At 42.2% G+C, this 27,540-nt stretch overlaps 1 protein-coding gene across 1 annotated transcript in view; it reads left to right on the top strand.

The window, feature by feature from the left end:
• Positions 1–27,540, top strand: part of DEPTOR (DEP domain containing MTOR interacting protein) — a 195,453-nt gene that overhangs the window by 150,500 nt on the left and 17,413 nt on the right. Inside the window, exons 7-9 of the mRNA XM_082258014.1 lie at positions 9,150–9,287; positions 21,963–22,033; positions 26,784–26,888. Of these exons, the coding sequence (XP_082114140.1) occupies positions 9,150–9,287; positions 21,963–22,033; positions 26,784–26,888 (314 nt within the window). The remainder of the gene's footprint in view (positions 1–9,149; positions 9,288–21,962; positions 22,034–26,783; positions 26,889–27,540) is intronic.

Genomic DNA, 27,540 nt, shown 5'->3' with positions numbered 1-27,540 from the left:
GTTGTGGAACTACATATCCCATGAGGCCATGTAAAACTCTGACATTCACAGACATGACTAGGCATGATGGTAATTGTAGTTCCTGAACAACTGGAGGGCCATAGTTTGAAGACCCCTGCTCTAGGGTCTCTGCTAAAAAATATTTATATAATGTTTGGGGGTTCTAAGTAATTTTCTAGCAAAAAAAAAAAAAAAGATTTTTAACTTGTAGGTAACATATGTCAGAAAAAGGCTTAGGCTCCAAGGAGTTAAAATTGTGTGACTTTAACCACTTAAGGACCGCCCGCCGCAGATTTACTGCGGCAGGCTGGCCCTCCTGCGCGAACCGACGTTGCGCTCCCGCCCCCACACGTCAGTGGGGACTCTGATGCACAGGGCGGCAGCTCCGATTGCTGCCGGGCACCCGCGACCGTTCCCCGCTGAGAGAGAAGGACGGTCAGCTGTTGTAAACACAGCTGACCGTTCTTTCTGGAATGATCACAGAGCTCCTGTGATCCTTCTATATAGGATCACAGGTCTCTATGATCATTTCACAGGTCCATCCCCCATACAGTTAGGAAACACTCCCCTAGGCTAACACTTAACCCTTTGATCACCCCTAGGTTAACCCCTTCCCTGCCAGTGTCATTATTCCAGTAACAGTGCATATTTTTAGCATTGAGTACTGTCATAATGTCACTGGTCCCCCCAAAAGTGTCAAAAATGTCAGTTAGGGGTTTGATCTGTCCGCCGCAATGTCACAGTCCCGCAAAAAAACACAGATCGCCGCCATTACTAGAATAAAAAAAACAAAAACAAATAAATATTACATAAATCTTACCCGTAGTTTGTAAACACGATAACTTTTGCGCAAACCAATCAAAATACGCTTATTACGATTTTTTTTTTTTCAAAAATATTTAGCAGGAAACAAATTGGCTTAAAATGTTAAAAAATTTTGATTTTTAAATAATTTTTTTTTGGGGAATGTTATATAGCAGAATGTGAAAAATATTGCTTTTTATTTTTTCAGAATTTATGTAATACCACCAAAAAAAGCTCTATTTGTGGGGAAAAAAGGACATCAATTTTATTTGGGTACAGCGTCGCACGACCGCGCAATTATCCGTTAAGTAAAGCAGTGCCGAATCGCAAAAAATGGCCTGGTCATTAAGGGGGCAAATCCTTCCGGTCCAGAAGTGGTTAAGTGAAGTCCCACGAAGTCGAATTCCGTGTAAATGGGGGCTTAGTGAATTCTCTTTAGAGATGGACAGAGAACTCTGGGGGGGGGGGGGGGGGGGTTGTTGAAGTCTCACTGTATATTTACCTTACAGTATACGCTCTGCAACCTATTTGCTGTCACCCTCTAATGCACAAAGCAAAGAACCAACCCAACCTACGTAATTGCTCTTCCTGAAATGGCTGGAAAGGAAGGTAAAAATGGAATAAATGGTGGAGCAGGTTCTACCGTCTGCACATAATGACGGGGAGCGATAGAAATAAAAATGCCAAGGATGTTGGGATGTGCCTTGCTGTATGGCGTGGGACATAATGGCGCTTTTGTTTTTTTAAAGCCTTTTAAGCTAGCAAAGCTTAAGTTAAGGGAGACAATTAAAGCAAATTTGACGTATGTGAGACAAGATCGTGTTCTATAGAGCAGGCTGAGTCACTGCAGAAAGAGAATTTGATTTTGAACTTTTCTAGCCACTGCGAAGTGTTTAGCAATGAAAAACCAATTTTTAATATAATCCAAATTAAAGCAAAGCTATGGGTTGAGGACTGTATTCATAACGCAGCAGGCATGCCTATGGGTGGAAGAAGTTGGGAGGTGCCTTTCCCTATATACATTTTGACCACATATTATTATTATTATTATTATTATTATTATTAATAATTTTTTTTTTTTTTTTAGTATAAATATATAGTTTAGTAGAAATAAGGTTATTGAGGTCCGGTTCACACTTATGCGATGCGGGAAGGCTGCGAATCCGCAGCCTGTTCCCGCATCGCACACGCACCCCCGGAAGTTCACACTGCCATATGCGATACGCTGGGGGTGTCAATGTAATCTTAATGACACCCCCAGTTTGATCGCATATCGCAGTGCGATCTTGCAGTTCGCACAGGATCGGATCACACAAGTGTGAACCGCTGTGCGATCCGATCCTGATGCGGCTGCCAAAAAGGGTCCCTGTGCGTGTTTGCTGCGGGTGCGTTTGCGAATTTAGCCATACAAAATGTATGGCTAAACTCGCAGCGCACAGCCGATCGCATGTAATGAAGGAGCAGTGCGCTCCGACATTACATGCGAACCACGCACAAGTGTGAACCGGGGCTTACAGTATAACAATGTTCTAAGCAAGGTTAGAACCAGGAATACAAGCATATGTTTAAAAATGTTAATAGTAGCAGAAGGATTTTATTTAGCCACCTAAATCTGTGTACCTACTGTCTTCCGTAATGAAAATCCAACTGGGTACATACTGTGGGGAAAATAAATGTTTAATCCCCAGAAGATTTTGTAAGTTTGCCCACTTAGGCCCCTTTCACACTTGTGCGACTTGTCCTGCGATTTGTGACTGCAAAGTCACATGACAAGTCGTACTCCATGATTTGCAATGAGTACCGTTCATATCGCAACTACTTCTTCAAGTTGCAATGACTTCAAAGTAGTCCCTGCACTACTGTGGCCTGATTTTAATGCGTCTTGAGGTCTAAAGACATAGGCATTGCTTCAAATCCAGTCAAAATCGCGTCCAAAATCGCTGTAAAATTGCGGCAACAAAATCACGGTAAAATCACGCAACTTGTGTGAAAGGGGCCTTACAAAGAAATGAAAGGTCTTTAATTGTTATCAAAGGTGACAGGAGACAAGTGAAGGAGACAGAATATGAACCAAAAATCCAGAAAAAAAAAACACACAAAACAAATGTAATAATTTGAGTTACAGTTCAGTGAGTAAAATAAGTATTTGATCCCCAAGTATAACATGACTTAGTACTTGGTGGAGAAACCCTTGTTGGTAAACACAGCAGTGAGACGTTTCTTGTATTTGGTTATTAGGTTTGCACACATCTCAGGAGGGATTTTGGTCCACTCTTCTTTACAGATCTTGTCTAAATCCTTAATGTGGTTGTAAGCCACTTGTATAAAATCATGCCATCCCCTCTGTAATATAACAATAGGCGTCCCTGTGTCTGTGTTATAGAAAAAAATATGCCGATCTGTACCTAAATCAGAGCGGCTCCCAGTGATCAGTTGACTCCTCAGGGCTCTCCTCTGCCCAGCTGACAGCTCGAGTGGGCGGGGCCGAGCAGGAGGAGGGGAAGAGAGGAGAAAGAGAGCCGAGCGGTCACGTAATCGCTGGGAGCTGCTCTGATTTAGGTACAGATCTGCATAATGTTTCTATAACACAGACACAGGGACACTTATATTAGAGGGGATGGCATAATTTTATATTAAATATAAGATCAGCAGGAGGGGAGGGGGCGGGCGCTGACATGAGCAGACAGGCAGGGAGGTAGGGGGGAGAGGGGACAGTGCAGGGTTGCGGATGACGGAGGCACATAAACTGACCACGGTGTCAGGGCTCAGCAGCCATGATATACTGTGGTCAGTTTACAGGGGGGAGGGTAGAAACTGGCAGGATCAGCCAGGTTTATAAGGTCATACGGGGGGGCAAATTACACAGCACAAGCACTGTGCTGTATAACATGCTTTAACCACTTCAGCTCCTGAAGGTTTTACCCCCTTAATGACCAGGCCATTTTTTGCGATATGGCACTGCGTTGCTTTAACTGACAATTGCGTGGTCCTGTAATGTTGTACCCAATTAAATTGATATCTTTTTTTCCCACAAATAGAGCTTTCTTTTGGTGGTATTTGATCACCACTGCAGTTTTTATTTTGTGCGCTATAAACAAAAAAAGAGCGACAATTTTGAAAAATAAAAAAAACATATTTTTTACTTTCTGCTATAAGATATATCCGATAATAAATTTAAAAAATCTAATTTTTTCATCAATTTAGGCCAATATGTATTCTGCTACATATTTTTGGTAAAAAAAAAATCCTAATAAGTGTATTTTGATTGGTTTGCGCAAACGTTATAGCGTCCACAAACAATGTGATACATTTATGGACTTTTTATTATTTTTTTATTGTTTTTACTAGTAATGGCGGCATTGTGACTTTGCGGCGCACAAATCTGACACTAAGTGACACTTTTTAGCGACCAGTGACACCAATACAGTGATCAGTGCTAAAACAAATGCAGTTACTGTATAAATGACACTGGCAGGGAAGGGGTTAACACCCCCCCCCCGCGCGTGTGACCGGCGGACCCGATGTCCGCCGGTCACTCGGGATCGTCCGTTAGAGCAGGAGAAAGGCATGCGGCTAATGTAAACAAGCCGACCTGTCATTCTCCCCTGTGTATGAATAGTGATGATACGGTTCTACTATGTAGGACCGTTGATCACTGTTCCTACACCTCAAGCCACAGCCAATCACAGTTCGAATCACGCCCCTAAGGACACACATAACCCCTCCCTCTCAAAAAAAGTTAACCCCTTCACTGCCAGTGTCATTTTACAGTAACAGGGCATATGTATAGCACTGATTACTGTAGTAATGTCACTGGTAACCACAAAAGTGTCAAAAATGTCAGTCAAGGGTCCGATCTGTCCGCCGCAATGTCGCAGTACCGCATAAAAAAATCGCAGATCGCCGCCATTACGCGTTAAAAAAAAAAACAACAAAAATTACAAAAATCTTTCCCTTAGTTAGTAAACGCAATAACTTTTGCGCAAACCAATCAAAATACGCTTTTTGCGATTTTTTTTTTTTTTTTTTTTTTTTTTTTTTTTTTTTTTTTTATACCAAACATATGTAGCATAAAACAAATTGGCCTAAAATGTTAAAAAATTTTGATTTTTACATTTTTTGGGGGGAATTTCATATAAAAAATGTGAAAATTATTGTTATTTTTGCAAAATTGTCGCTCTTTTTTTGTTTATAGCGCATGATCAAAAAATCGCACAGGTGATCAAATACCACCAAAAGAAAGCTCTGTTTGTGGGAAAAAAAGGACGTCAAATTCGTTTAGGTACAGCGTCGCATGACCGCGCAATTGTCCATTAAAGTCACGCAGTGCCGAATCGCAAAATAGGCCCTGGTCAGGAAGGGGGTAAAATCTTCCGAGGCTTAAGTGGTTAAGGGAACAGGATCTGTTTTTTTTTTTTCTTAAGGGTAACAAATGTTTTAAGGTTTTTTGGCTGTCGCTTGGCAACTCTAAGTTTCAGCTCCCTCCATACATTTTCTATAGGATTAAGGTCTGGCGACTGGCTAGGGCACTCCATTACCCTAATGTGGTTCTTCTTGAGCCGCTACTTTGTTGCCTTGGTGGTATGTTTTGGGTCATTGTCATGCTGGAAGACCCATCCATGACCCATCTTCAGTGTTCTGGCTGGACTGGTGTATTAAAAATAGAGTTGTTTGACCACAGTACCACTGGACTGTAGCTACTTGGCGCAAAGCAATTTCAGGAGGAGAACCTCATACCAACTGAAGCATGGTGGTGGGAATGATAAGGATTGGGGTTGCTTTGGGGTATGGGTAGCCTGCAGTCATTGAGTCAACCATATGTAACGCACAGACAGGGTTTGTCTGGCGGTTTGAGCCCGGGTTCCCTTCTCTAGTAGGCAGACGGCATTTTCATACTCTTAAGTCAGTAAATGGGCCGGTTAGCTCTTTTTTTGTGTTTATTTTTGGGGAAGAACTTTGTGGTAGGGATGATCCTGGGCATAAACTATATCTTGATAATGAGGGTTGAGGGTGAAAACACCCCGCTTTGAAGTTATAAAGCTGATCAGCAAAAACAGTAATCCTAAAAGAGATGCAGTCCTGAATTCAAAGAATAGTAGCTAAAGATCTTCCAGGAGAGTTAGTAAAAGTCTGTAGATCCAAAAGAGTGGTACCCACTGTTTCCTGATTTCCCAAGCAGCCATGTGCAGGGTCAGCAAACTTCAGTACTCCAGCAGCCTGTGTCCTGTAGTAGACTTTTCTGAGGATACTCCAGGAATAACAGGGCTGAGGTCCTCCAGCCAAACTGTAGCTGGGACCCCACAGAAATGCTGCAGTCCAAGGGGAATCTCCTTGGGATGCCAGAGCACTGTGGCTGGGTCTTATCACCCCCAGGAACAAGCGACCTCTGCCCTGGACTCTGACCCATTTTACCTCCCCCAGCCCCCTGCTGGTCACCTGCATATGAACAAGGGATTGGCTGTTAACCGCTTGCCGACCGCCGTACGACTATTTACTGCGGCGGTCAGCCCCTCACAGGCAAAGTGACGTAGTACTACGTCGCTTGCCTGTGAGGCTCTACGGAGCAAGCGCGCGCCGCCGGAGGCGCGCTCCCGCTCGGTCACAGACCCCCCTGCGCGAATGACCGGCAGACCCGATGTCCGCCGGTCACTTGCGATCATCAGTTACACCGGGAGAAAGGCAGGCGGCTAATGTAAACAAAGCCGCCTGTCACTCTCCCCTATGTAACAGCACAGATCATACGGTCCTGCTATGTAGGACCGTTGATCTGTGCTGTTACACACAAAGCCACATCCAATCACAGTTAGAAGCACACCCCTAGGGACACACTTAACCCCTCTCTCTCAAATAAAGTTAACCCCTTCCCTGCCAGTGTCATTTTTACAGTAACAGTGCATATGTATAGCACTGATTACTGTAGTAATGTCACTGGTAACCCCAAAAGTGTCAAAAATGTCAGTCAAGGGTCCGATGTGTCCGCCACAATGTCGCAGTCCTGCAAAAAAAATCGCCATTACTCGTTAAACAAAAAAAAACAATAAAAATGACAAAAATCTTTCCCGTAGTTAGTAAATGCAATAAAGTTTGCGCAAACCAATCAAAATACGCTTTTTGCTTTTTTTTTTTTTTTTTTTTTTACCAAACATGTGTAGCAGAAAACAAATTGGCCTAAAATGTTAAAAAATTTGGATTTTTACATTTTTTGGGGGGGAATTTCATATAAAAAAATTTGAAAAATATTGTTATTTTTGCAAAATTGACGCTCTTTTTTTTGTTTATAGCGCATGATCAAAAAATCGCACAGGTGATCAAATACCACCAAAAGAAAGCTCTGTTTTTGGGAAAAAAGGGACGTCAAATTCGTTTAGGTACAGCATCGCACGACTGCGCAATTGCCTGTTAAAGTCACGCAGTGCCGAATCGCAAAATAGGCCCTGGTCAGGAAGGGGGTAAAATCTTCCGGGGCTTAAGTGGTTAAGATATTAATATGCGGGCTTCCCTAGGAGAATGGGAGAAGCAATTGATCCCATGCCTTTAGAGTCCAGACCAGACCTGACTAATTAAACCATGCGTCCCTTATTACAGGGAGGCCAAAAACACAATTTAGCAAAAAAGTAGCTTTGGGGGCACTACATATTTATTCTGCATCATCTCATCTATTCTGCATCATATGAAAGTCTGCTTGATGAGAATCTGGGGCCATCTGCCCAAAATTTGAGGCTGGCCCTGAAATGGAACAAAAAAACAAACCAGATATGCCTGAACAGCTAAAAGCATTCCTGTATCCCAACTGAGAGCTTGCCATCACTTAAAGTGATTCACAACACTTAATGTATAAAAAAAAATTTTAGTTTATTTCATAGAACCTGAATTGGGTCATTTAATATGACACTGGTCCAAAGCACACTAGCAAATTCACCAAGGAATGGCTCAAAAAGAAGAAATTTAAGGTTATCTGCAGGCCTAGACAAAACCCGGATTTAAATCCCATTAAAATGTTGTAGGGGGATTTCCATTGGGCGGTTCATGGAAACTCCCAATCATCTTACAACCAAAGTAATGTTTCATGGAGAAGTGGTATGCAGCATTGGTGGGCACTGATAGGCGGCACCACTGGGCACTGATAGGCGGCATTGATGGACACTGATAGGTGGCACTGATAGGTGGCACTGACGGGTACTAATGGGCACTGATAGGCGGCACTGGTGGGCACTGATGGGCACTGATGGTTGGCACTGACGGGCGGCACTGATGGGCACTAATGGGCACTGATAGGCGGCACTGGTGGGCAATAATGGGCACTGGTGGGCGACACTAAAGAATGGTAAAGATGGGCACTTGTGGGCAGCACTGATAGGGAGGACACTGGTGGGCATCACTGATGGGGAGGGCAATGGGGGGCTCCCTGAGCCCTGATTGCCATCCCTGGTGGCCATAGTGGGCATCCCTGGGGTCATAGTGGGCATCCCTGGGGTCATAGTGGGCATCCCTGGTGGATCTAGTGGCATCCCCCCCCCCCCAGGGTCTGCACTGGTAATCAATGATCTGATTACCAGTGCCGACACCCCCCCTGTCAGGGGAGCCGCCCATCGGCGCTCCTTTGCTCGTGCCTGTCAGGCACGAACTAAGGAAAGCCGATCATCGGCTGTTCCTATTTACTATGTGACCAGCCGTGATTGGACACGGCTGATCACATGGTAAAGAGCCTCCGTCAGAGATCGAGATCGGAGATGCAGGGTGTCAGACTGACACCTCGCATCACCGATCACCGCTCTGCGCGCCCCCGGGGGGCGCCCAGAGCTGTGTTATCCTGCCGCCGTCATATGACTTACGGTCAGGATAACACAACCACATTCCCGCCGTCATTTTGTAATAGGGCGGGCGGGAAGTGGTTAAAGTAGAACTGTAGGCAAAACTTTTGTTTTTCATTTTGGATAGAGCAAGGAAGGTTTATTATCCCTGTCAGATTTTATTTTCACCATCTGTGTCCCATTGTGGAGATTTCCCTTTACTCCCTGTCCCATAGTCAAACAGGAAGTGAGAGGAATTCCCTGCAAATTAAGGGAATTCCTTGGGGACCCCCAGGTCACCAGAGCTAGTGTCCCCTCTATTATTTTTCTGGGGACAACCTAATATTTGAGATTTTCTTTTACTTTCACTTTTAATGATAATGGTGAACAGGACAAATAGAGAGGGTGATTGTCCCCAACGGGGACACAAACATCAAAAAAAAAAACTGACAAGCATTCGAATTTCTCTCCCAAAAAAAAGTTTTGCCTTTAGTTATACTTTAACTGAAAAGCTGGAACAGAGGATGAAACTGACTTGTGATTTCTTTTATGCAGTGAGCCCCAACAGTGAGGTGAAAGTTGCATCGGCGGTCCGGCGGAGCAGTATGACCAGCAGCAATTGTAGCGGATACTTCAGCAGTAGCCCCGCCCTCGGCAGCAGCCCGCCGGTAGTACTTTGCAATCCGAGGTCTGGTAAGTACACTGAGCAATGCATCACTTCTGCTCCACAGGTTTGCTATCCTAGTTAATAAACTATAATAATTCAGAGTCCATTTTTTTGTTCTGATTTCAAATTTTTGACTATTATGATTTCTTTATTTAGTGTTTTTTTTACGGCATACAAAGACATTTTAGATACTTGTGTACTTCCAACCTCGGCGCAACAGTTTTCTGCTCCAGCATAATTACACGCACATGAACTTTAATGGCATCCCAGTCTTAGTCCGTAGGGTTCAATATTGAGTTGGCCCACCCTTTGCAACTATAACAGCTTCAACTCTTCTGGGAAGGCTGTCCACAAGGTTTAGGAGTGTGTCTTTGGAAAGGCCTGGCTCGCAATCTCCGCTCTAATTCATCCCAAAGGTGTTCTATTGGGTTGAGGTCGGGACTCCATGCAGGCCAGTCAAGTTTCTCCACCCCAAACTCGCTCATCCATGTCTTTTTGGACCTTGCTTTGTGCACTGGTGTGCAGTCATATTGGAACAGGAAGGGGCCATCCCCAAACTTCCCACAAAGTTGGGAGCATAAAATTGTCTAAAATGTCTTGATATGCTGACGCCTTAAAGCGGAGTTCCACCCAAAAGTGGAACTTCCGCTTTAAATAGTCCTAACCCCCTGACATGGCACATTTAGCATGTAATTTTTTTTTGGGGGGGGGGGGAGCGGGTACCTTCGTTTTGACAGGTACCCGCTCCCACTTCCGCTCGGAGCGCCGCGGCACCCTGAGCGGAAGTTCTCCTCTCTCCCTCCCTCCCTGCAATCTTCTGGGACATGTCAGAGGTCCCAGAAGATTGCCGGCCAATCACGACGCATAGCGCAACTCTTTACCGCTTTAAGTGCCGGTTCACACTTCTGCGGTTTGCGAGATCGCATGTAATTCGGAGCGCACTGCTCCTTCATTACATGCGATTTCATGTGCGGATGCGAGTTCAGCCATACACTTTGTATGGCTGAATTCGCAGCGCATCCGCAGCAAACTCGCACATGAGGCTTTTTTTGAGCCACCTCCGAATCGGATCGCACAGTGGTTCACACTTGTGCGATCAGATTCTGTGCGAACTTGCAGATCGCACTGCGATATGCGATCGCAACTGGGGGTGTCGTTAACTTTTAATTGACACCCGGATGTGCGGATGCGATGCGGGAACACAATGCATATTCGCAGCGTTCCCGCATCGCACAAGTGTGAACCGGCACTAAGAGTTCCCTTCACTGGAACTAAGGGGCCAAGCCCAACCCCTGAAAAACAACCCCGCACCATAATCCCCCCTCCACCAAATGATTTGGACCAGTGCACAAAGCAAGGTCCATAAAGACATGGATGAGTGAGTTTGAGGTGGAGGAAATTGATTAGCCTGCACAGAGTTCTGACCTCAACCTGATAAAACACTTTTGGGATGAATTAGAGCGGAGACTGCGAGCCAGGCCTTCTCATCCAACATTCGTGCCTGACCTCACAAATGTGCTTCTGGAAGAATGGTCAAACATTCCCATAGACACACTCCTAAACCTTGTGGACAGCCTTTCCAGAGAAATTTACGCTGTTATAGCTGCAATGGGTTCGCCAACTCAATATTGAACCCTATGGACTAAGACTTTGATGCCATTAAAGTTCATGTGGGTGCTAAGGCCAATACTTTTGACAATATAGTGTGTGTCCCTGTGCACAAAGTCAACTTTATAAAGACACTGTTTTAGAATTTCGGGGTAAGGGAACTCAAGTGGTTTGCACGGAGCCCTAAACCTCAACCCCACTGAACAGCTTAGGGATGAATTAGAACACTGATTTATGAGCCAGGACTTGCTATTTTGCCTAAATGGGTACAAATTCCCACAAACACATTACCAAATCTTTTGGAAAGCCTTCCCAGAAGAGTGGAAGCTGTTGTAGCAAAAAAGGTAAAGGGGGCAACTCCATATTGATGCCCATGAATTTGTAATGGGATGTTCAACAATCTCCTACTAATATCTCATGATGGTCAGCAGGGCCATCTTACCGAATGGGCACACTGGGCAGTTGCCCGGGGGGCCCCACCTGCCCAGCTAACCAGCCCCAGCCAAGCATTAGTCCCAATTCCCGTGTGCATTCCGCTACCAAACTTAGCAGGTGGCAAGTGCCTGTCGGCCCTGCGCTGCTGTCAGGCCACTTGGGCCATGAAGGGGGAGCCCAAAACTGCAGGAATGCCTGTCCGCCTCCACGGGAACAGACACACACAGGACAATCGAGTCTGACTCCCATCCATGTGTGTGTTTACCGGACCCAGTCGCCGAAATTAGAAGCTGTCATTAGCCTGGCACTGCTGTACCAATAAATATCACCTTATTGATAATTTGCATTTTTATTTTCGTGGGTGATTGTGTAGGCAGGGCCCCAGTGCACTGTAATGCCCGGGGGCCCATAATGCTCTTAAGATGGCACTGATGGTCAGGTGTCCACAATCCTTTGTCATTTCAGTTGTCTTCCATTAAAACCCCTAACAGAAATCTTGTAAACAGGATTTCTAAAACAGAAGATTTTGGATTTGGAAAATGTGAGAGCTATACCATTGGATTGGTGTAAATAAATGTAATAAATGACGAGGTCCTTTGTCAAATAAAAGAATATATGAGAGTAGGGACTGATGTGAATGTGCAATATATATGTAAAGCGCTGCGTAAATTGAGGGCGCTATATAAGTACCTGTAATAAATAATAAAATAAACTATACATTCCCTTTAGAGATTACAGTTCCTGTTTGAGATTTATTGCTATTTTAAATGTCACTGTGGTTAGTTGATAGCTTACATCTGGTTAAACCAGTATATAGGCTTTCACACACCCTGACCCTGCAATGTATACAGGAAAACTGCCAACCTTCACAACATTCCTCCGCTAAGTGTTTGTCAATCATCAGTCACTGGTGCATGTGTTGGGTGGACACAATCATTGTGCAACGCATCACCCATGGTATTTTTTTCCTCTGCCTAACAATCTGCTGTCAGAGATAAGAAACCACAAACATGCACAGGCCACAGAATGAGACATTTCGAAAGGGAACTTCTAAACATGACAAAAAACCAACAAATTTACTGTATGCAGTCCCATTCGTACTAGTGCATTGTGGCAAAAATTCACATTTAACTGCACAGTAAAGTGTCTGGGCAAAATAAAGAAAATCAAACTATTGGATGCAGTGCATCCAAAAAGTATTTACAGCGCTTCACTTTTTCCACATTTTGTTATGTTACAGCCTTAGGCTCCATGTACACGGGACGTTGTTAAAAGTCCCTTTGAATGCTGGAATTTTTAGGACGTTTGAAACGTCCGTTCGGTCGCGTTTGTACCCGCATTTAGCGGGCGTTTGCGTTAAGAACCGTTCCTAGAGGTCAAAAAAATTACTCCCCTTTAAAATGGAAAAACGCGAACGCCAAACGCGGGCCATCGCGTTCGGTCGCGTTTTTGCGTTTGAAACGCCGGGAAACACACGTTCGAACGCAAATAATTGCGTTCTAAAAACAGTCCCTGAACGCAACTGCCCGCAAACGACCGCAAACTACCTGGTGTATATGGACAGATAAGATAACATGGAGCTGCGTTCAGGGGCTTCTAAAAAAAACGCCCAACTGCTCCTAAACGGCCATTTCCAGCGTCCCGTGTACATGGAGCCTTATTCCAAAATAGATTAAATTCATTATTTTCCTCAAAATTCTACAAATACCCCATAATGACAACGTGAAAGATGTTTGTTAATCTTTGCAAATTTATTAAAATAAAAAACGAAAAAAATCTGATGTACATAAGTATTCACACCCTTTGCCATGACACTCAAAATTGAGCTCAGGTGCATCCTATTTCCACTGATCATCCTTGAGATGTTTCTGCAATATGTTTGGAGTCCACCTGTTGTAAATTCAGTTAATTTGACGTGATTTAGAAAGGCACACACACCCCTGTCTATATAAGGGCACACTGTTAGGCCCCTTTCACACATGTCTGCTCCGTCGATGGACTCCAGGCGGATGACAGCTCGGTCTCCGCGCTGTGTGTGTGGAGACAGAGGTGTCAGATCCCGCTGTTCTCTATGGGGGAATTGGATGAGAACGGACCGCCTGTCCGTTCTCATCCGATCCGCCAGACGGATGGAAAATAGGGTTTCCATCTGTCCGGATTTGACGGACGGGATCGGATGTCAGCGGACATGTCTCCACTGACATCCGCTGTCCCATAGAGATGCATACGGCATCCATTCAGATCCGCCTGAAAAACTGACAGGCAGATCTGATTGGTCCGCTTGTGTGAAAGGGGCCTTAAACAAACCAAGCCATGCAGTTCAAGGAATTATCTGTAGACCTCCGAGACACGTATGTATTGAGGCACATTTCTGGGGAAGGGTACAGAAACATTTCTGCAGCATTGAAGGTCCCAATGAGCACAGTGGCCTCCATCATCCGTAAATGGAAGAAGTTTGGAACCACCAGGACTAGAGTGAGCCGCCCGGCCAAACTGAGTGATCGGGGTACAAGGGCCTTAGTCAGGGAGGTGACCAAGAACCCAATGGTCACTCTGACAGAGCTCCAGCATTTTTCTGTGGAGAGAGGAGAACCTTCCAGAAGAACAACCATCTCTGCAGCACTCCACCAATCAGGCCTGTATGGTAGATTGGTTAGACGGAAGCCACTCCGCAGTAAAAGGCACATGATAGCCCACCTGGAGTTTGTCAAAAGGTGCCTGAAGGACTCTCAGACCGTGAGAAACCAAATTCTCTGGTCTGATGAAACAAAGTTTAAACTCTGGCCTCAATGGTAAGCATCATGTCTGGAGGAAACCAGGCACCACTCATCACCTGGCAAACACCATCCCTACAGTGAAGCATGGTGGTGACAGCATCATGCTGTGGGAATGTTTTTCAGCGGCAGGAACTGGGAGACTAGTCAGGATCGAGGGAAAGATAAATGCAGCAATGTACAGAGACATCCTTGATGAAAACCTGTTCCAGAGCACTCTGGACCTCAGACTGGGACGAAGGCTCATCTTCCAACTGGACAACGACTAAGCACACAGCCAAGATAACAAAAGGGTGGCTACAGGATAACTCTGTGAATGTCCTTGAGTGGCCCAGCCACAGCCCAGACTTGAACCTGATTAAACATCTCTCCCCATCCAGCCTGATGGAGCTTGAGAGGTCCTGCAAAGAAGAATGGGAAAAACTGCCCAAAAATAGCCAAGTGTCAAAGGTACTTAAATGAGATAGATAAAATGAGAATAATTATTTTTTTGCTTATAATAAAGATCACAATTCTGGGCATAATATCATCTTTCACATTATACAAAAAAGTTGGGCTAACTTTACTGTTTAGATTTTCTAAATTCATTAAAGTGTATTTTTTCCCAAAAAACTGTGTTTGAAAGACCTCTGTGCAAATACAGTGTAACATAAGAGATTGCAACTATCGCCACTTCATTCTCTAGGGTCTCTGCTAAAAAAAAAATTATATATATATACAGCGCCTTGCGAAAGTATTCGGCCCCCTTGAACTTTTCGACCTTTTGCCACATTTCAGGCTTCAAACATAAAGATATAGAACTGTATTTTTTTGTGAAGAATCAACAACAAGTGGGACACAATCATGAAGTGGAACTAAATTTATTGGATATTTCAAACTTTGTTAACAAATAAAAAACTGAAAAATTGGGCGTGCAAAATTATTCAGCCCCTTTACTTTCAATGCAGCAAACTCTCTCCAGAAGTTCAGTGAGGATCTCTGAATGATCCAATGTTGACCTAAATGACTAATGATGATAAATAGAATCCACCACCTGTGTGTAATCAAGTCTCTATATAAATGCACCTGCACTGTGATAGTCTCAGAGGTCCGTTTAAAGCACAGAGAGCATCATGAAGAACAAGGAACACACCAGGCAGGTCCGAGATACTGTTGTGGAGAAGTTTAAAGCTGGATTTGGATACAAAAAGATTTCCCAAGCTTTAAACATCCCAAGGAGCACTGTGCAAGCGATAATATTGAAATGGAAGGAGTATCAGACCACTGCAAATCTACGAAGACCTGGCCGTCCCTCTAAACTTTCAGCTCATACAAGGAGAAGACTGATCAGAGATGCAGCCAAGAGGCCCATGATCACTCTGGATGAACTGCAGAGATCTACAGCTGAGGTGGGAGACTCTGTCCATAGGACAACAATCAGTCGTATACTGCACAAATCTGGCCTTTATGGAAGAGTGGCAAGAAGAAAGCCATTTCTTAAAGAGATCCATAAAAAGTGTCATTTAAAGTTTGCCACAAGCCACCTGGGAGACACACAAACATGTGGAAGAAGGTGCTCTGGTCAGATGAAACCAAAATCAAACTTTTTGGCAACAATGCAAAACGTTATGTTTGGCGTAAAAGCAACACAGCTCATCACCCTGAACACACCATCCCCACTGTCAAACATGGTGGCGGCAGCATCATGGTTTGGGCCTGCTTTTCTTCAGCAGGGACAGGGAAGGTGGTTAAAATTGATGGGAAGACAAGATGGCTGGCTGCATGTGATCGAAGCTCTGCAGGCCTCCACTCGAGCTCCATGAGGTGCACCTTGATACCCACCTTGATCCAGACATCCATGCGAGTATTGCGGCAGCTTGCGATACATACCGGGCAATATGAGTAAGGAGACAAGTAAGGAACGTCCTGCTACGGCAACAGAGCGTTTGAAGGAGTTTGTGCGGACCAAGAAGCAGGAAGCAGGTCGGAGCCCACCAAACACACGTAGTGGAGGAAGCAGCAGCAATACACAGAGCAACATGCCGGCGGAGAAACCAGCAAAACTCTCACTTGAACAGGTACATTCTCAACTTATGGCTGCTATAACTGCAAGTAATACTATGTTGACTGGTAAAATGGAGGAAATTAGAATGGATATTGGTTTAATACACCATGATCTGCAGGCTGTGAGAGAGCGGATGGCAGAGGCTGAAAAAAGGATATCCTCATTAGAGGATAATTACACTCCAGTGCCAAATCGTATATTAGCAGCTGAAAAGCAAGTAACATACCTTAATCAAAAAGTTGATGACTTTAGTGCTATGCCTGGGAGACTTTAATCTTCTGTGGGACCCGCTGGTGGACAGGCATGGACCCCCCTAAAAAGAACTCGAAGACCACTTATGTTTCGTGAGTTAGGGGAAGAATTTGGATGGAGAGATTTGTGGCGAATGCTTTATCCCCAGAGCAGGGCTTATTCCTGGGCCATCCCAGGAAGGGGATGTCTGTCAAGAATAGATCTGGTGCTGGGAAATGATAAAATTATTTCTAGGGTTGTCTCTGTTGAATATTTGATTAGAGGAGTGTCTGATCACTCACCACTCCTGGTAAATATAGCAATAGGAATTGAGGGAATGAAGCAAAACTGGAAATTTCAGCCATATTGGTTATCACAGATTGGAACGCACGATCGTATACCTGAACAATTGCAGATATTTTTAGAAACGCATGGATCCCAAAGAGATTTGATCTTTTGGGATACCTTGAAAGCATATCTACGGGGGGCACTTAGATCAACAATATCATATATTAAAAGAGCCACCAGGCAGGAAACGGAAGATCTAGAAGAGCAATGTAGAGATACAGAAGCTGCGTTTTTGAAAACCCCAACTGAAATAAATAGGGAAAAATGGGAAATGACAGTAAAAAAATATACTACACATATAGCAGCAATAGCTAAATACAAACAATTTGAATATCAACAGAAGTACTTTGAACAAGGGAATACTTCAAGTCGTCTTTTAGCACATATGGCTAAGCAACAAAGTACAAGTTTAGTTATAACTAATATACAACGCCCTGACGGGGAATGCGTAAGGGATGTGGCTGGTATTATGTCATGCTTTCACTCGTTTTATACTGATATGTATGCCACCTCTCTTACGTATAATGCAGATGAAATTTCAACTTATCTGAGTGAAATACACTTTCCAGCCTTAACGACCGAGCAGGTTAAATCATTAGAGGAAAATCCAAGCGAGGAAGAAGTAAGAAGAGCAATAACAAGTCTAGCAATAGGAAAGGCTTCAGGACCAGACGGACTTCCGTTAGAAGTATATAGTAAATACGTGGATATTCTTGCCCCAGTGCTAGTTCGAGTATTTGATGCAGCTTTCAGGGTAAAAAGACTTCCTGAATCCATGTATTTAGCTACAGTAGTACTAATTCCAAAACCAGATAAAAATTTAACAGACTGTGCTTCATACCGACCCATATCATTATTAAATACAGACTACAAAATTCTTGCAAAAATTTTGGCCCATAGATTAAACAATGTAATACTTAATATTATACATCCAGATCAAACTGGATTTATGCCAGGAAAATCCACATCTATAAATCTTCCAAGAACACAACTTATAGCTCAGCTTAGAGATCAACTACCAGACTCAAGTGTCTTCGGCCTTTCTTGATACAGCAAAGGCTTTTGATTCTATTGAATGGCCCTTTTTGCAGGCAGTGCTTAGGGGATTTGGGGAGAAATTCTGTACTTGGGTGGAAATAATGTATCTAAATCCAACTTCTCAGCTGTTGGTAAATGGCTTTTTAACCAAGGCCATACAATTTATATAGAGGCACCCGGCAGGGATGCCCTCTATCACCACTCTTATTTTCAGTAGCTATTGAATCTTTGGCACTTCGACTTCGGCAAACCCCTTCTGTACGGGGCATTACATTGGCAGAAAGGATAGATATAGTGGGATTATATGCTAATGATCTTGTTTTATATTTAAATGATGCACATGGATCATTGGAAGCAGCTATGCATATAATAGAACTATTTGGTTCTTATTCAGGCCTTAAAATTAATTGGCAAAAATCCTCCCTTATGCCATTGCAACCACAACTACTCACACTAAGCAAGAATTCAAGTTTATTAAAGGCAGTGTCCTCTTTCAAATACCTGGGAATAAATATTACATGATTACCACAAGCAGCTTTACAGGCTAACCTTAATCCACTCATGACAACAATTAAAACTAAATTAGCTACTTGGGCTAAATTACCACTTTCAGTTGCAGGGAGAATAAATTTAATCAAGATGGTCCTATTACCGAAATGTTTATACATTTTTTCACATATGTCGTTTATAGTCCCTAAAACTATTTTAAAAAAAATAGATGCCCTATTTACCACATTTATTTGGGGAAAGGGTAGAAATAGAATAAAGTTAACCACACTTCAGAGAGCTAAAACAGAAGCAGGTATGGCACTTCCTAATATATACAGATACTATCTCGCTGGACAACTTAAACATCTCACAGGATGGATAGTACCAGTAACACTACAGATGGTAGAATCACACCTGGCTCATGTTTTACAAATCGATAATTTACTTATAGCCCTAGAAGCACCTTTGAATAAATTAAAATATAAGCAAATACCAATGTTAACATTAGCTCGTACAATATGGAGAGAGGCAAAACGTATAGAGGGAAACACACAAATAAACATGGATCTCCCACTATGGCGAAACCCAATGTTCAATCAACTGAAACAATTGGTAGAGTATCAGTTCTGGGAACAAAAGGGGATATCAGTCCTTGAAGATGTATATGACATAACACATATGTACTCTTTTTCAGATATACAAATTAAATATGATATACCACATACCTCATTATATAGATACCTACAGTTGCGACATGCATTACAAGCGCAATTTGGAGTTTTGGGACCTGGGATCTCTAGATATCCAATGATTGGTATCCTTAGGTCCCAGGGCCCTAAAGGATTAATCTCTAAAATATATGCACATTTAACCAGGGTTAATTCAGGAATGAATCCCTTGGCAATAAGAACAAAATGGCAGGAAATAATTCCCAATTTAACTGATGAAGATTGGAAAGAAGCCTGTTCATCCCATTTATATGTATCACCAGCAGCAAACAATAGGTTAATACAATTATATATGCTACATCAATCATATCTCTCTCCAAGTAGACTTTATGCTATGCAAAGCATTGCATCTCCTAAATGTTTGAGATGCAGTGCTAAGCGGGCAGACTTTATACATATTATGTGGTTTTGTCCAGTGATATCAAGATTCTGGCAGGAAATAATTCAAATATTATCCTCTGTCTTGAATATGCCTGTACCTTTGACCCCAGAAACCTGTTTGCTGGGTATATTAGATGAAATAACATGGTCTAGATATCACAAGATAATGCTTAGAGAAACGCTGTTTATGGTAAGGAAAACAATCACAGTTAAGTGGATTCAAGTGAAGCCCCCTGTTGTTAAGAACTGGATAAGAGCGGTAATTTAGATTTTACCATTTGAAAAAGTATTGTATATGCATATAGGATGCTCAACAAAATATAATAAAATTTGGGATAATTGGAGTCAATCAACATTAACCAATGGTTGAATATAAGGAGATAACTAAGAGGATATAGAGGGATGCACATAGTATGATGAGGAAATAAATCTATGAATGCAATGGAGCAAGGGGTTGGGGCACACCGGGACAACGGCGATCAATTAAGCTAAATGGATATACCTTGGCATAAAGAGATTATGAATACTAAGTAAACAGATAATTATTTGGATATTGTATAATTTTTTTATTTTATATTGTTTTGTCCCTTTTGTTGAAAGGACGTTTGGAATGTTCGTTTTTATGCACATATTGAAATAAAAAGAATTTAAAAAAAAAAAATTGATGGGAAGATGGATGGAGCCAAATACAGGACCATTCTGGAAGAAAACCTGATGGAGTCTGCAAAAGACCCGAGACTGGGACAGAGATTTGTCTTCCAACAAGACAATGATCCAAAACATAAAGCAAAATCTACAATGGAATGGTTCACAAATAAACATATCCAGGTGTTAGAATGGCCAAGTCAAAGTCCAGACCTGAATCCAATCGAGAATCTGTGGAAAGAACTGAAAACTGCTGCTCACAAATGATCTCCATCCAACCTCACTGAGCTCGAGCTGTTTTGCAAGGAGGAATGGGCAAAAATTTCAGTCTCTCGATGTGCAAAACTCAGAGACATACCCCAAGCGACGTACAGCTGTAATCGCAGCAAAAGGTGGCGCTACAAAGTATTAACTTAAGGGGGCTGAATAATTTTGCACGCCCAATTTTTCAGTTTTTTATTTGTTAAAAAAGTTTGAAATGTCCAATAAATTTCGTTCCACTTCATGATTGTGTCCCATTTGTTGATGATTCTTCACAAAAAATTACAGTTTTATATCTTTATGTTTGAAGCCTGAAATGTGGCAAAAGGTCGAAAAGTTCAAGGGGACCGAATACTTTCGCAAGGCACTGTATATGTATGTATGTGTGTGTGTATATGTATATATATATATATATATATATATATATATATATATATATATAATGTGTGTGTGTGTGTATGTTTGGGGGTTCTAAGTAATTTTCTAGAAAACAATACAGATTTTAACTTGCAAGCAACAAATGTCAGAAAAAGGTTTAGTCTTTAATAGGTTAAACTGCCCTCACTTACAGACGGAAATTCATTCCTTTGATCTAAAAGAACGGAATGATACATTGTAAAACATTTTTTTTTATAGTACTCTCGCAGCCTTAACAATGTTAATAAACAATTGCCGGAGGCTGTGAGTGAGTGAGCAGAGGACAGCTCTATATGAATCGAGGACATGCCATTTTAAGATCGTTGGGGGGGGGGGGGTGAATCGAGATTGTGATTTTTTTTATTGATTAATTGTGCAGCTCTAATACTTAGGTACATGTGAGTTTTTTTTTTTTTGTAAAGATTTCAAACAAGCTTCTTTCACATTGTCATTATGGAGTATTGTTTGTAGAATTTGAAGCAAATAATGAAATTAGTCCAGCAACAATTCTACCCTCACACAAAAGCAGATCCCCACCAGTGACAATAGATCCCCCAGCAGCCAGCATTAATAGACCCTGCAGCACACCGAGGGGCTGACTGGCAAGTTTCGGCTCAGGGGGCAAGTACAAACCAGAGGCTCGTGGTGCAGTGACTCGGCCCCCCTCCCACTCTCCCTCTTCCCGTTCTCCTCAACCCCATTGCAAGCTGAAGCCCTGCTCCGGATAGTCTCTACTTACCGGCTGAATCTGGGTTCCCGACCTGGCCAGCAGGGGGGCAGCTGGGACAGCTCGGTCGGGGCTGGCCAGGGGAGAAGAGTTTCCAGTGGGGCATGGAACCGGCCTCTGCTCAGACATAGTTTACACCATCCATGCTGGGGGGGAGGCCTGAGCTCTGTCCTTGTCTTCAACCCACACTCAGTAGGTTAGTGGCAGGGACTTTTTACTTCTTTTCACCAGGAATCCTTTAGGCGTGTCTGTGGCAGAAGCAGTGCAGCCTTTTTAAGGGGGAATCAGAGTGGCCCAGGGGGCATATGCAAACTCCAGGCAGGTAGTGTCGTGGTTGGGATTCGAACCAGCAACCCTCTTGCTGCTAGATGAAAGTGCTAACCACTACACCACTGTGCCGCCCAGGCACATAATAATATAATATAATATAATATAATATAATATAGTGTATATACAAGTATTGATTATCATGGCATGCTTTTTTTGTTTTTGACTGTAAATGCTTTTCCTCCACACATTGGTCTGTAATTTTAATATTTTTATTGTTCTCATTTTTTTTTTTTTTTATCATGTAGTTTTAAAGAGGCCAGTCACACTGGATGAGCTCCTGGCCCCTGGGGCACCATACATAAGGAAAACCCTGACTGTGAGTAGGACAGACTTAAGAGAACTGCATTAAATGGTGATAATATTTGCTAAGAATGAACTATAAAATATTTGCAAAAAAAAATGTAAAAAATCAAATTTTGTCGTCATTTAGGCCAATATGTTATCTGCTACAAATTTTTGGTAAAAAAAAATCCTAATAAGCATATTTTGATTGGTTTGCGCAAAAGTTATAGTGTCTACAAACTATGGGATAGATTTATAGACTTTTTTTTGTTGTTTTTAGTACTAATGGCGGCGATCAGCGATTTTTAGTGGGACTGCGACATTGCGGCGGATAAATCTGACGATAAGTGTCTCTTTTTGGGGACCAGTGACACCAATACAGTGATCAGTGGTAAAAAAAAATGCACTGTTTCTGTATAAATGACACTGGCAGGGAAGGGGTTAATACTAGGGGTGATCAAGAATTAAGTGTGCTCCTAGGGAATGCTTTCTAACTGTGTGGGGGATGGATGTGCTAGAGGAAAAGAGAGAACTGTGTTTCAGCTGACCTGAAGACAAGATCTCTCTCTGCCTCTGTGACAGAACAGCCGTCTGCCTTGTTTACATAGGCAGACGGTCGTTCTGTCATTCCCCTGCACGATGCTCCATCGCGGCTGCTGGACCGGCTGATTGGCTCCCGCTGTGTCTGATCACAGCGGGGGTGGCGTGCTCACGACCCTGAGAACCCCATGTACAAAATCACATACCTATACGTGATTTTGCGCAGCCAGGCCTCCCTGACGCAGTATATATGAGGTGGGCGGTCCAGAACTGGTTCAAGTGTTACTAAACCCACAACCGTAAAATCAGTCAGTATTAGAGTAAAGCATGCTTGTTATACTCACTGGGGAACCTAAGGGGTTAATCCTCTGCATTGTGTAAAAAAGCTGTTTGATCCTGTATGCACAGATCCTCCTCTTCTTGCATTGTCCCCATAACAGGTCCGGATAAGACAGAGTTACTGGAGTCAGGCTGCACATGCTCAGTTTGGTGTGTATTTTTCTTTGGAGAGTTCATGTAATCAGCACTGTCAGGACAGAGGGTCAGGGGTCCTGCATCCTGATAGGACAGTCAGAGGAGAATGAAAACTCCTCCTACAAGCTTTATATTCAATCTTTCTTTATTATAATTTTAAAGGATAACAATACACAGATAACATGAAAAACAGTTCATATATAATAACATCAATAATAGTAAGGGGATATATAGAACCGAAGGGCCTTGAGTCCAAAAAGAACTTAAATTACCCCTATAGGGTCATTAATATCATAAACACCATTTATCAGTACCTATAGTCCATTATTGACAATCGAAAAATCCCCACAATATCTGCTAAATTATTACAAAAACCCAAGCAACAAGCTTTAACCAGGCACTGATAGAAGTCACAAGACTGCTATATACTGCTGATGAGAAAGGGTATTTAGTGGTTTATATTTCCATGTTCTGTGTACTGTGGGAGACCAGATATAGTGAATGCAGAGTCCTGGGTTTAGTAACACTTTAACTTCAACAGTCCCGCACCTGCAAGGTCCCTAATCGGTGGCAAAACATCTTCTCCCCAGATTTTCCAGGTGTTGGTCCTTGCCATCTTCATTGGACCAGCACAGGATGGCGTAACTCCCATGTATACGCAGTAGAGCTGCACGATTAATCGTAACAGAATCGAGATCGCAATTCACTCCCCCTGACGATCTTAAAATGACACTTGCTCGATTCTTTACATAGCTATGAGGGAGCAGCTGTCAAAAAAAAAAAAAGCCTCCCGCAAAAGCCTATCCGCATTAGAAACATAGAATGTGTCGGCAGATAAGAACCATTTGGCCCATCTAGTCTGCCCAATATATCTGAATCCTATGAATAGTCCTTGGCCCTATCTTATATAAAGGATAGCCTTATGCCTATTCCATGCATGCTTAAACTCCTTCACTGTATTTGCAGCTACCACTTCTGCAGGAAGGTTATTCCATGCATCCACTACTCTCTCAGTAAAGTAATACTTCCTCATATTACTTTTAAACCTTTGCCCCTCTAGTTTAAATGGTGTCCTCTTGTTGTAGTATTTCTTCTTTTAAATATGCTCTCCTCCTTTACCGAGTTGATTCCCTTTATGTATTTAAAGGTTTCTATCATATCCCCTCTGTCTCTTCTTTCTTCCAAGCTATACATGTTAAGGTCCTTTAACCTTTCCTGGTAAGTTTTTTCCTGTAATCCATGTACTAGTTTAGTAGCTCTTCTCTGAACTCTCTCTAGAGTATCTATATCCTTCTGGAGATATGGCCTCCAGTACTGCGCACAATACTCCAAGTGAGGTCTCACCAGTGTTCTGTACAGCGGCATAAGCACTTCCCTCTTTCTACTGCTTATACCTCTCCCTATACATCCAAGCATTCTGCTGGCATTTCGTGCTGCTCTATTACATTGTCCTCCCACCTTTAAGTCTTCTGAAATAATTACTCCTAAATCCCTTTCCTCAGATACTGAGGTCAGGACTGTGTCAAATATTCTATATTCTGCCCTTGGGTTTTTACGCCCCAGGTGCATTATCTTGCACTTATCCACATTAAATTTCAGTTGCCAGAGTTCTGACCATTCTTCTAGTTTTCCTAAATCCTTTTCCATTTGGCATTTCCCTCCAGGAACATCAACCCTGTTACATATCTTTGTGTCATCAGCAAAAAGACAAACCTTACCATCGAGGCCTTTTGCAATATCACTTATGAAGATATTAAACAAAATTGGTCCCAGTACAGATCCCTGAGGTACCCCACTGGTAACATGACCTTGTTCTGAATGTTCTCCATTGACTACAACCCTCTGTTGTCTGTCACTCAGCCACTGCCTAATCCACTCAACAATATGGGAGTCCATGTTCAATGACTGTAGTTTATTGATAAGTCTTCTATGTGGGACAGTGTCAAAAGCCTTACTAAAATCTAGATATGCAATGTCTACTGCACCTCCACCGTCTATTATTTTAGTCACCCAGTCAAAAAAATCTATAAGATTTGTTTGACATGATCTCCCTGAAGTAAACCCATGTTGTTTTTCATCTTGCAATCCATGGGATTTAAGATGTTCCACAATTCTACCCTTTAATAGGGTTTCCATTAATTTGCCTACTATTGATGTCAGACTCACTGGTCTATAGTTGCTCGATTCCTCCCTACTACCTTTTTTGTGAATGGGCACGACATTTGCCAATTTCCAATCTTCCGGGACGACTCCTGTTACTAATGATTGGTTAAATAAATCTGTTAATGGTTTTGCCAGCTCACCACTAAGCTCTTTTAATAATTTTGGGTGTATCTCATCAGGACCCTGTGACTTATTTGTCTTCACTTTAGACAGCAATCTTAGAACGTCTTCCTCTGTAAAGACACATGCATCAAACGATTCATTAGTCATCCTTTCAAGTGGAGGTCCTTCTCCTTCTTTTTCTTCTGTAAAAACTGAACAGAAGTATTCATTAAGGCAGTCGGCTAGCCCTTTATTCTCTTCTACATACCTTCCGTCCTTTGTTTTTAATTTAGTTATTCCTTGTTTTAATTTCCTTTTTTCATTTATATATCTGAAGAATGTCTTATCCCCCTTTTTCATAGACTGAGCTAGTTTTTCTTCTGCCTGCGCTTTAGAAGTTCTTATAACTTGCTTGGCCTTTTTCTGCCTAATCTTGTAGATTTCCTTATCTTCATTGCTCTGGGTTTTTTTATAATTACAAAATGCTAGCTTTTTATTTTTAATGATTTGGGCCACTTCTGCTGAGTACCACAGTGGTCTCTTCCTTTTTTTGCTTTTACTGACAAGTCTAATGCAATTTTCTGTTGCCTTCAATAGTGCACCTTTTAAGTAGTCCCATTTCTCCTGGACTCCATGTAATCCGTTCCAGTCTGATAAGGACTCATTTATGACTAATTTCATTTTTGAAAAGTCTGTTTTTCTAAAATCTAAAACTTTTGTTTTTGTGTGGTGTGATTCTTTCACAGTTCTTATATTAAACCACACTGACTGGTGATCACTAGATCCCAAGGTTTCGCCTGCATTAGTCTCCCACTGAACTGTAAACACAAATGATTACATTGTATCTTTTCTTTCCCTCTGCCGGAAGGAAGTTTAACCTCTTAAGGACTAAACCTTTTTCCTACACTTGTTGCTTGCAAGTTAAATCAGTTTATTTTTCCTAGAAAAGTAGTTAGAACCCCCAAACATTTATATATATATATATATATATTTTTTTTTTTAGCAGAGACCCTGCAGATTAAAATGGTGATTGTTGTAAATTTTTATGTCACACTGTATTTGCGCAGCAGTCTTTCAAACGCAATTAATACACTTTAATGAATAAAAAAATAAAAAAAAATAAAACAAAACCGTAAAGTTATCCCAATTTTTTTTATAATGTAAAAGATGTTACACAGAGAATCGTGATCTTTATTCCAAGCAAAAAAAATCGTGATTCTCATTTTGGCCAGAATCGTGCAGCTCTAATACGCAGGAGTTTATTCGTCCTGGCACACAGGCTCAGTACAGGAATGTATTCTGAGCTGCACATGCACAGCTCTGTATACTTTCTAAGGAAGGCTGCATGTCTCTTCTAGAATTACCAGTCTGTCTGCTTGCAATAAAAAAAATAAATAAAAAAAAAAAGATTTTAGTTCTGGTTTAACAGCAATCTTTGTCCTGCCTATTAAACTCTGCACAGTTTAATAGTAACCTGTTTTTTCTTGCTCCTTTTGTTTGTGCAGGTTGTGAGTGATGCGGTGGGATGGGGATTTGTGGTACGGGGCGAAAAGCCGTGTCATATACAGGCTGTGGACCCCACTGGACCGGCTGCTGCTGCAGGAGTGAAGGTACGTTCCTCCTCCCACTATTGTCTATACAATTGTTAGTATTATTACTATGTTCTATTATTATTATTAGAGGAGAAGATTGCCCAGCGGGACTTTATAGTCAAAATCGCGGCAACAAAATCGCGGTAATATCACGCAACTTTTAGGTCGCACAAGTGTGAATGTGGCCTTAACCACTTAAGCCCCAGCCCTATTTCGGACACTTTTGGTTCACAAGTTAAAATCAGTATTTTTTCCTAGAAAACTACTTAGGACCCCCAAACATTATATATATTTTTTTAGCAAAGACTCTGGAGAATCAAATGGCGGTCATTGCAATATTTTTCGTCACGCGGTATTTGCGCAGTGGTCTTTAAAACGCCATTTTTTTGGGGAAAAATTACAAAAAATCACATTTCACTGCATTTAAAAAACACTAAACAGTAAAGTTAGCCCATTTTTTTGTACATTGTGCAAGATAATGTCACGCCAAGTAAATAGATACCCAACATGTTACGGTTTAAAATTGCGCACAGCCGTGGAATGGCGACAAACTACGATCAATGGAAATCTCAATAGGTGACGATTTACATTTTTTTAACGGTTACCAGTTTAGAGTTAGAGTGTAGCTCTTTTTTTTAAATTATTGCTCACGCTCTGGCGATCGCGGTGA

The sequence above is a fragment of the Pelophylax lessonae genome (genome assembly GCF_965119305.1).
Source record: "Pelophylax lessonae genome assembly, chromosome: 5".
Taxonomy (NCBI): Eukaryota; Metazoa; Chordata; class Amphibia; order Anura; family Ranidae; genus Pelophylax; species Pelophylax lessonae.
The sequence above is the reverse complement of the archived record's forward strand: the minus strand, read 5'-3'. Positions and strand labels throughout refer to the sequence as shown.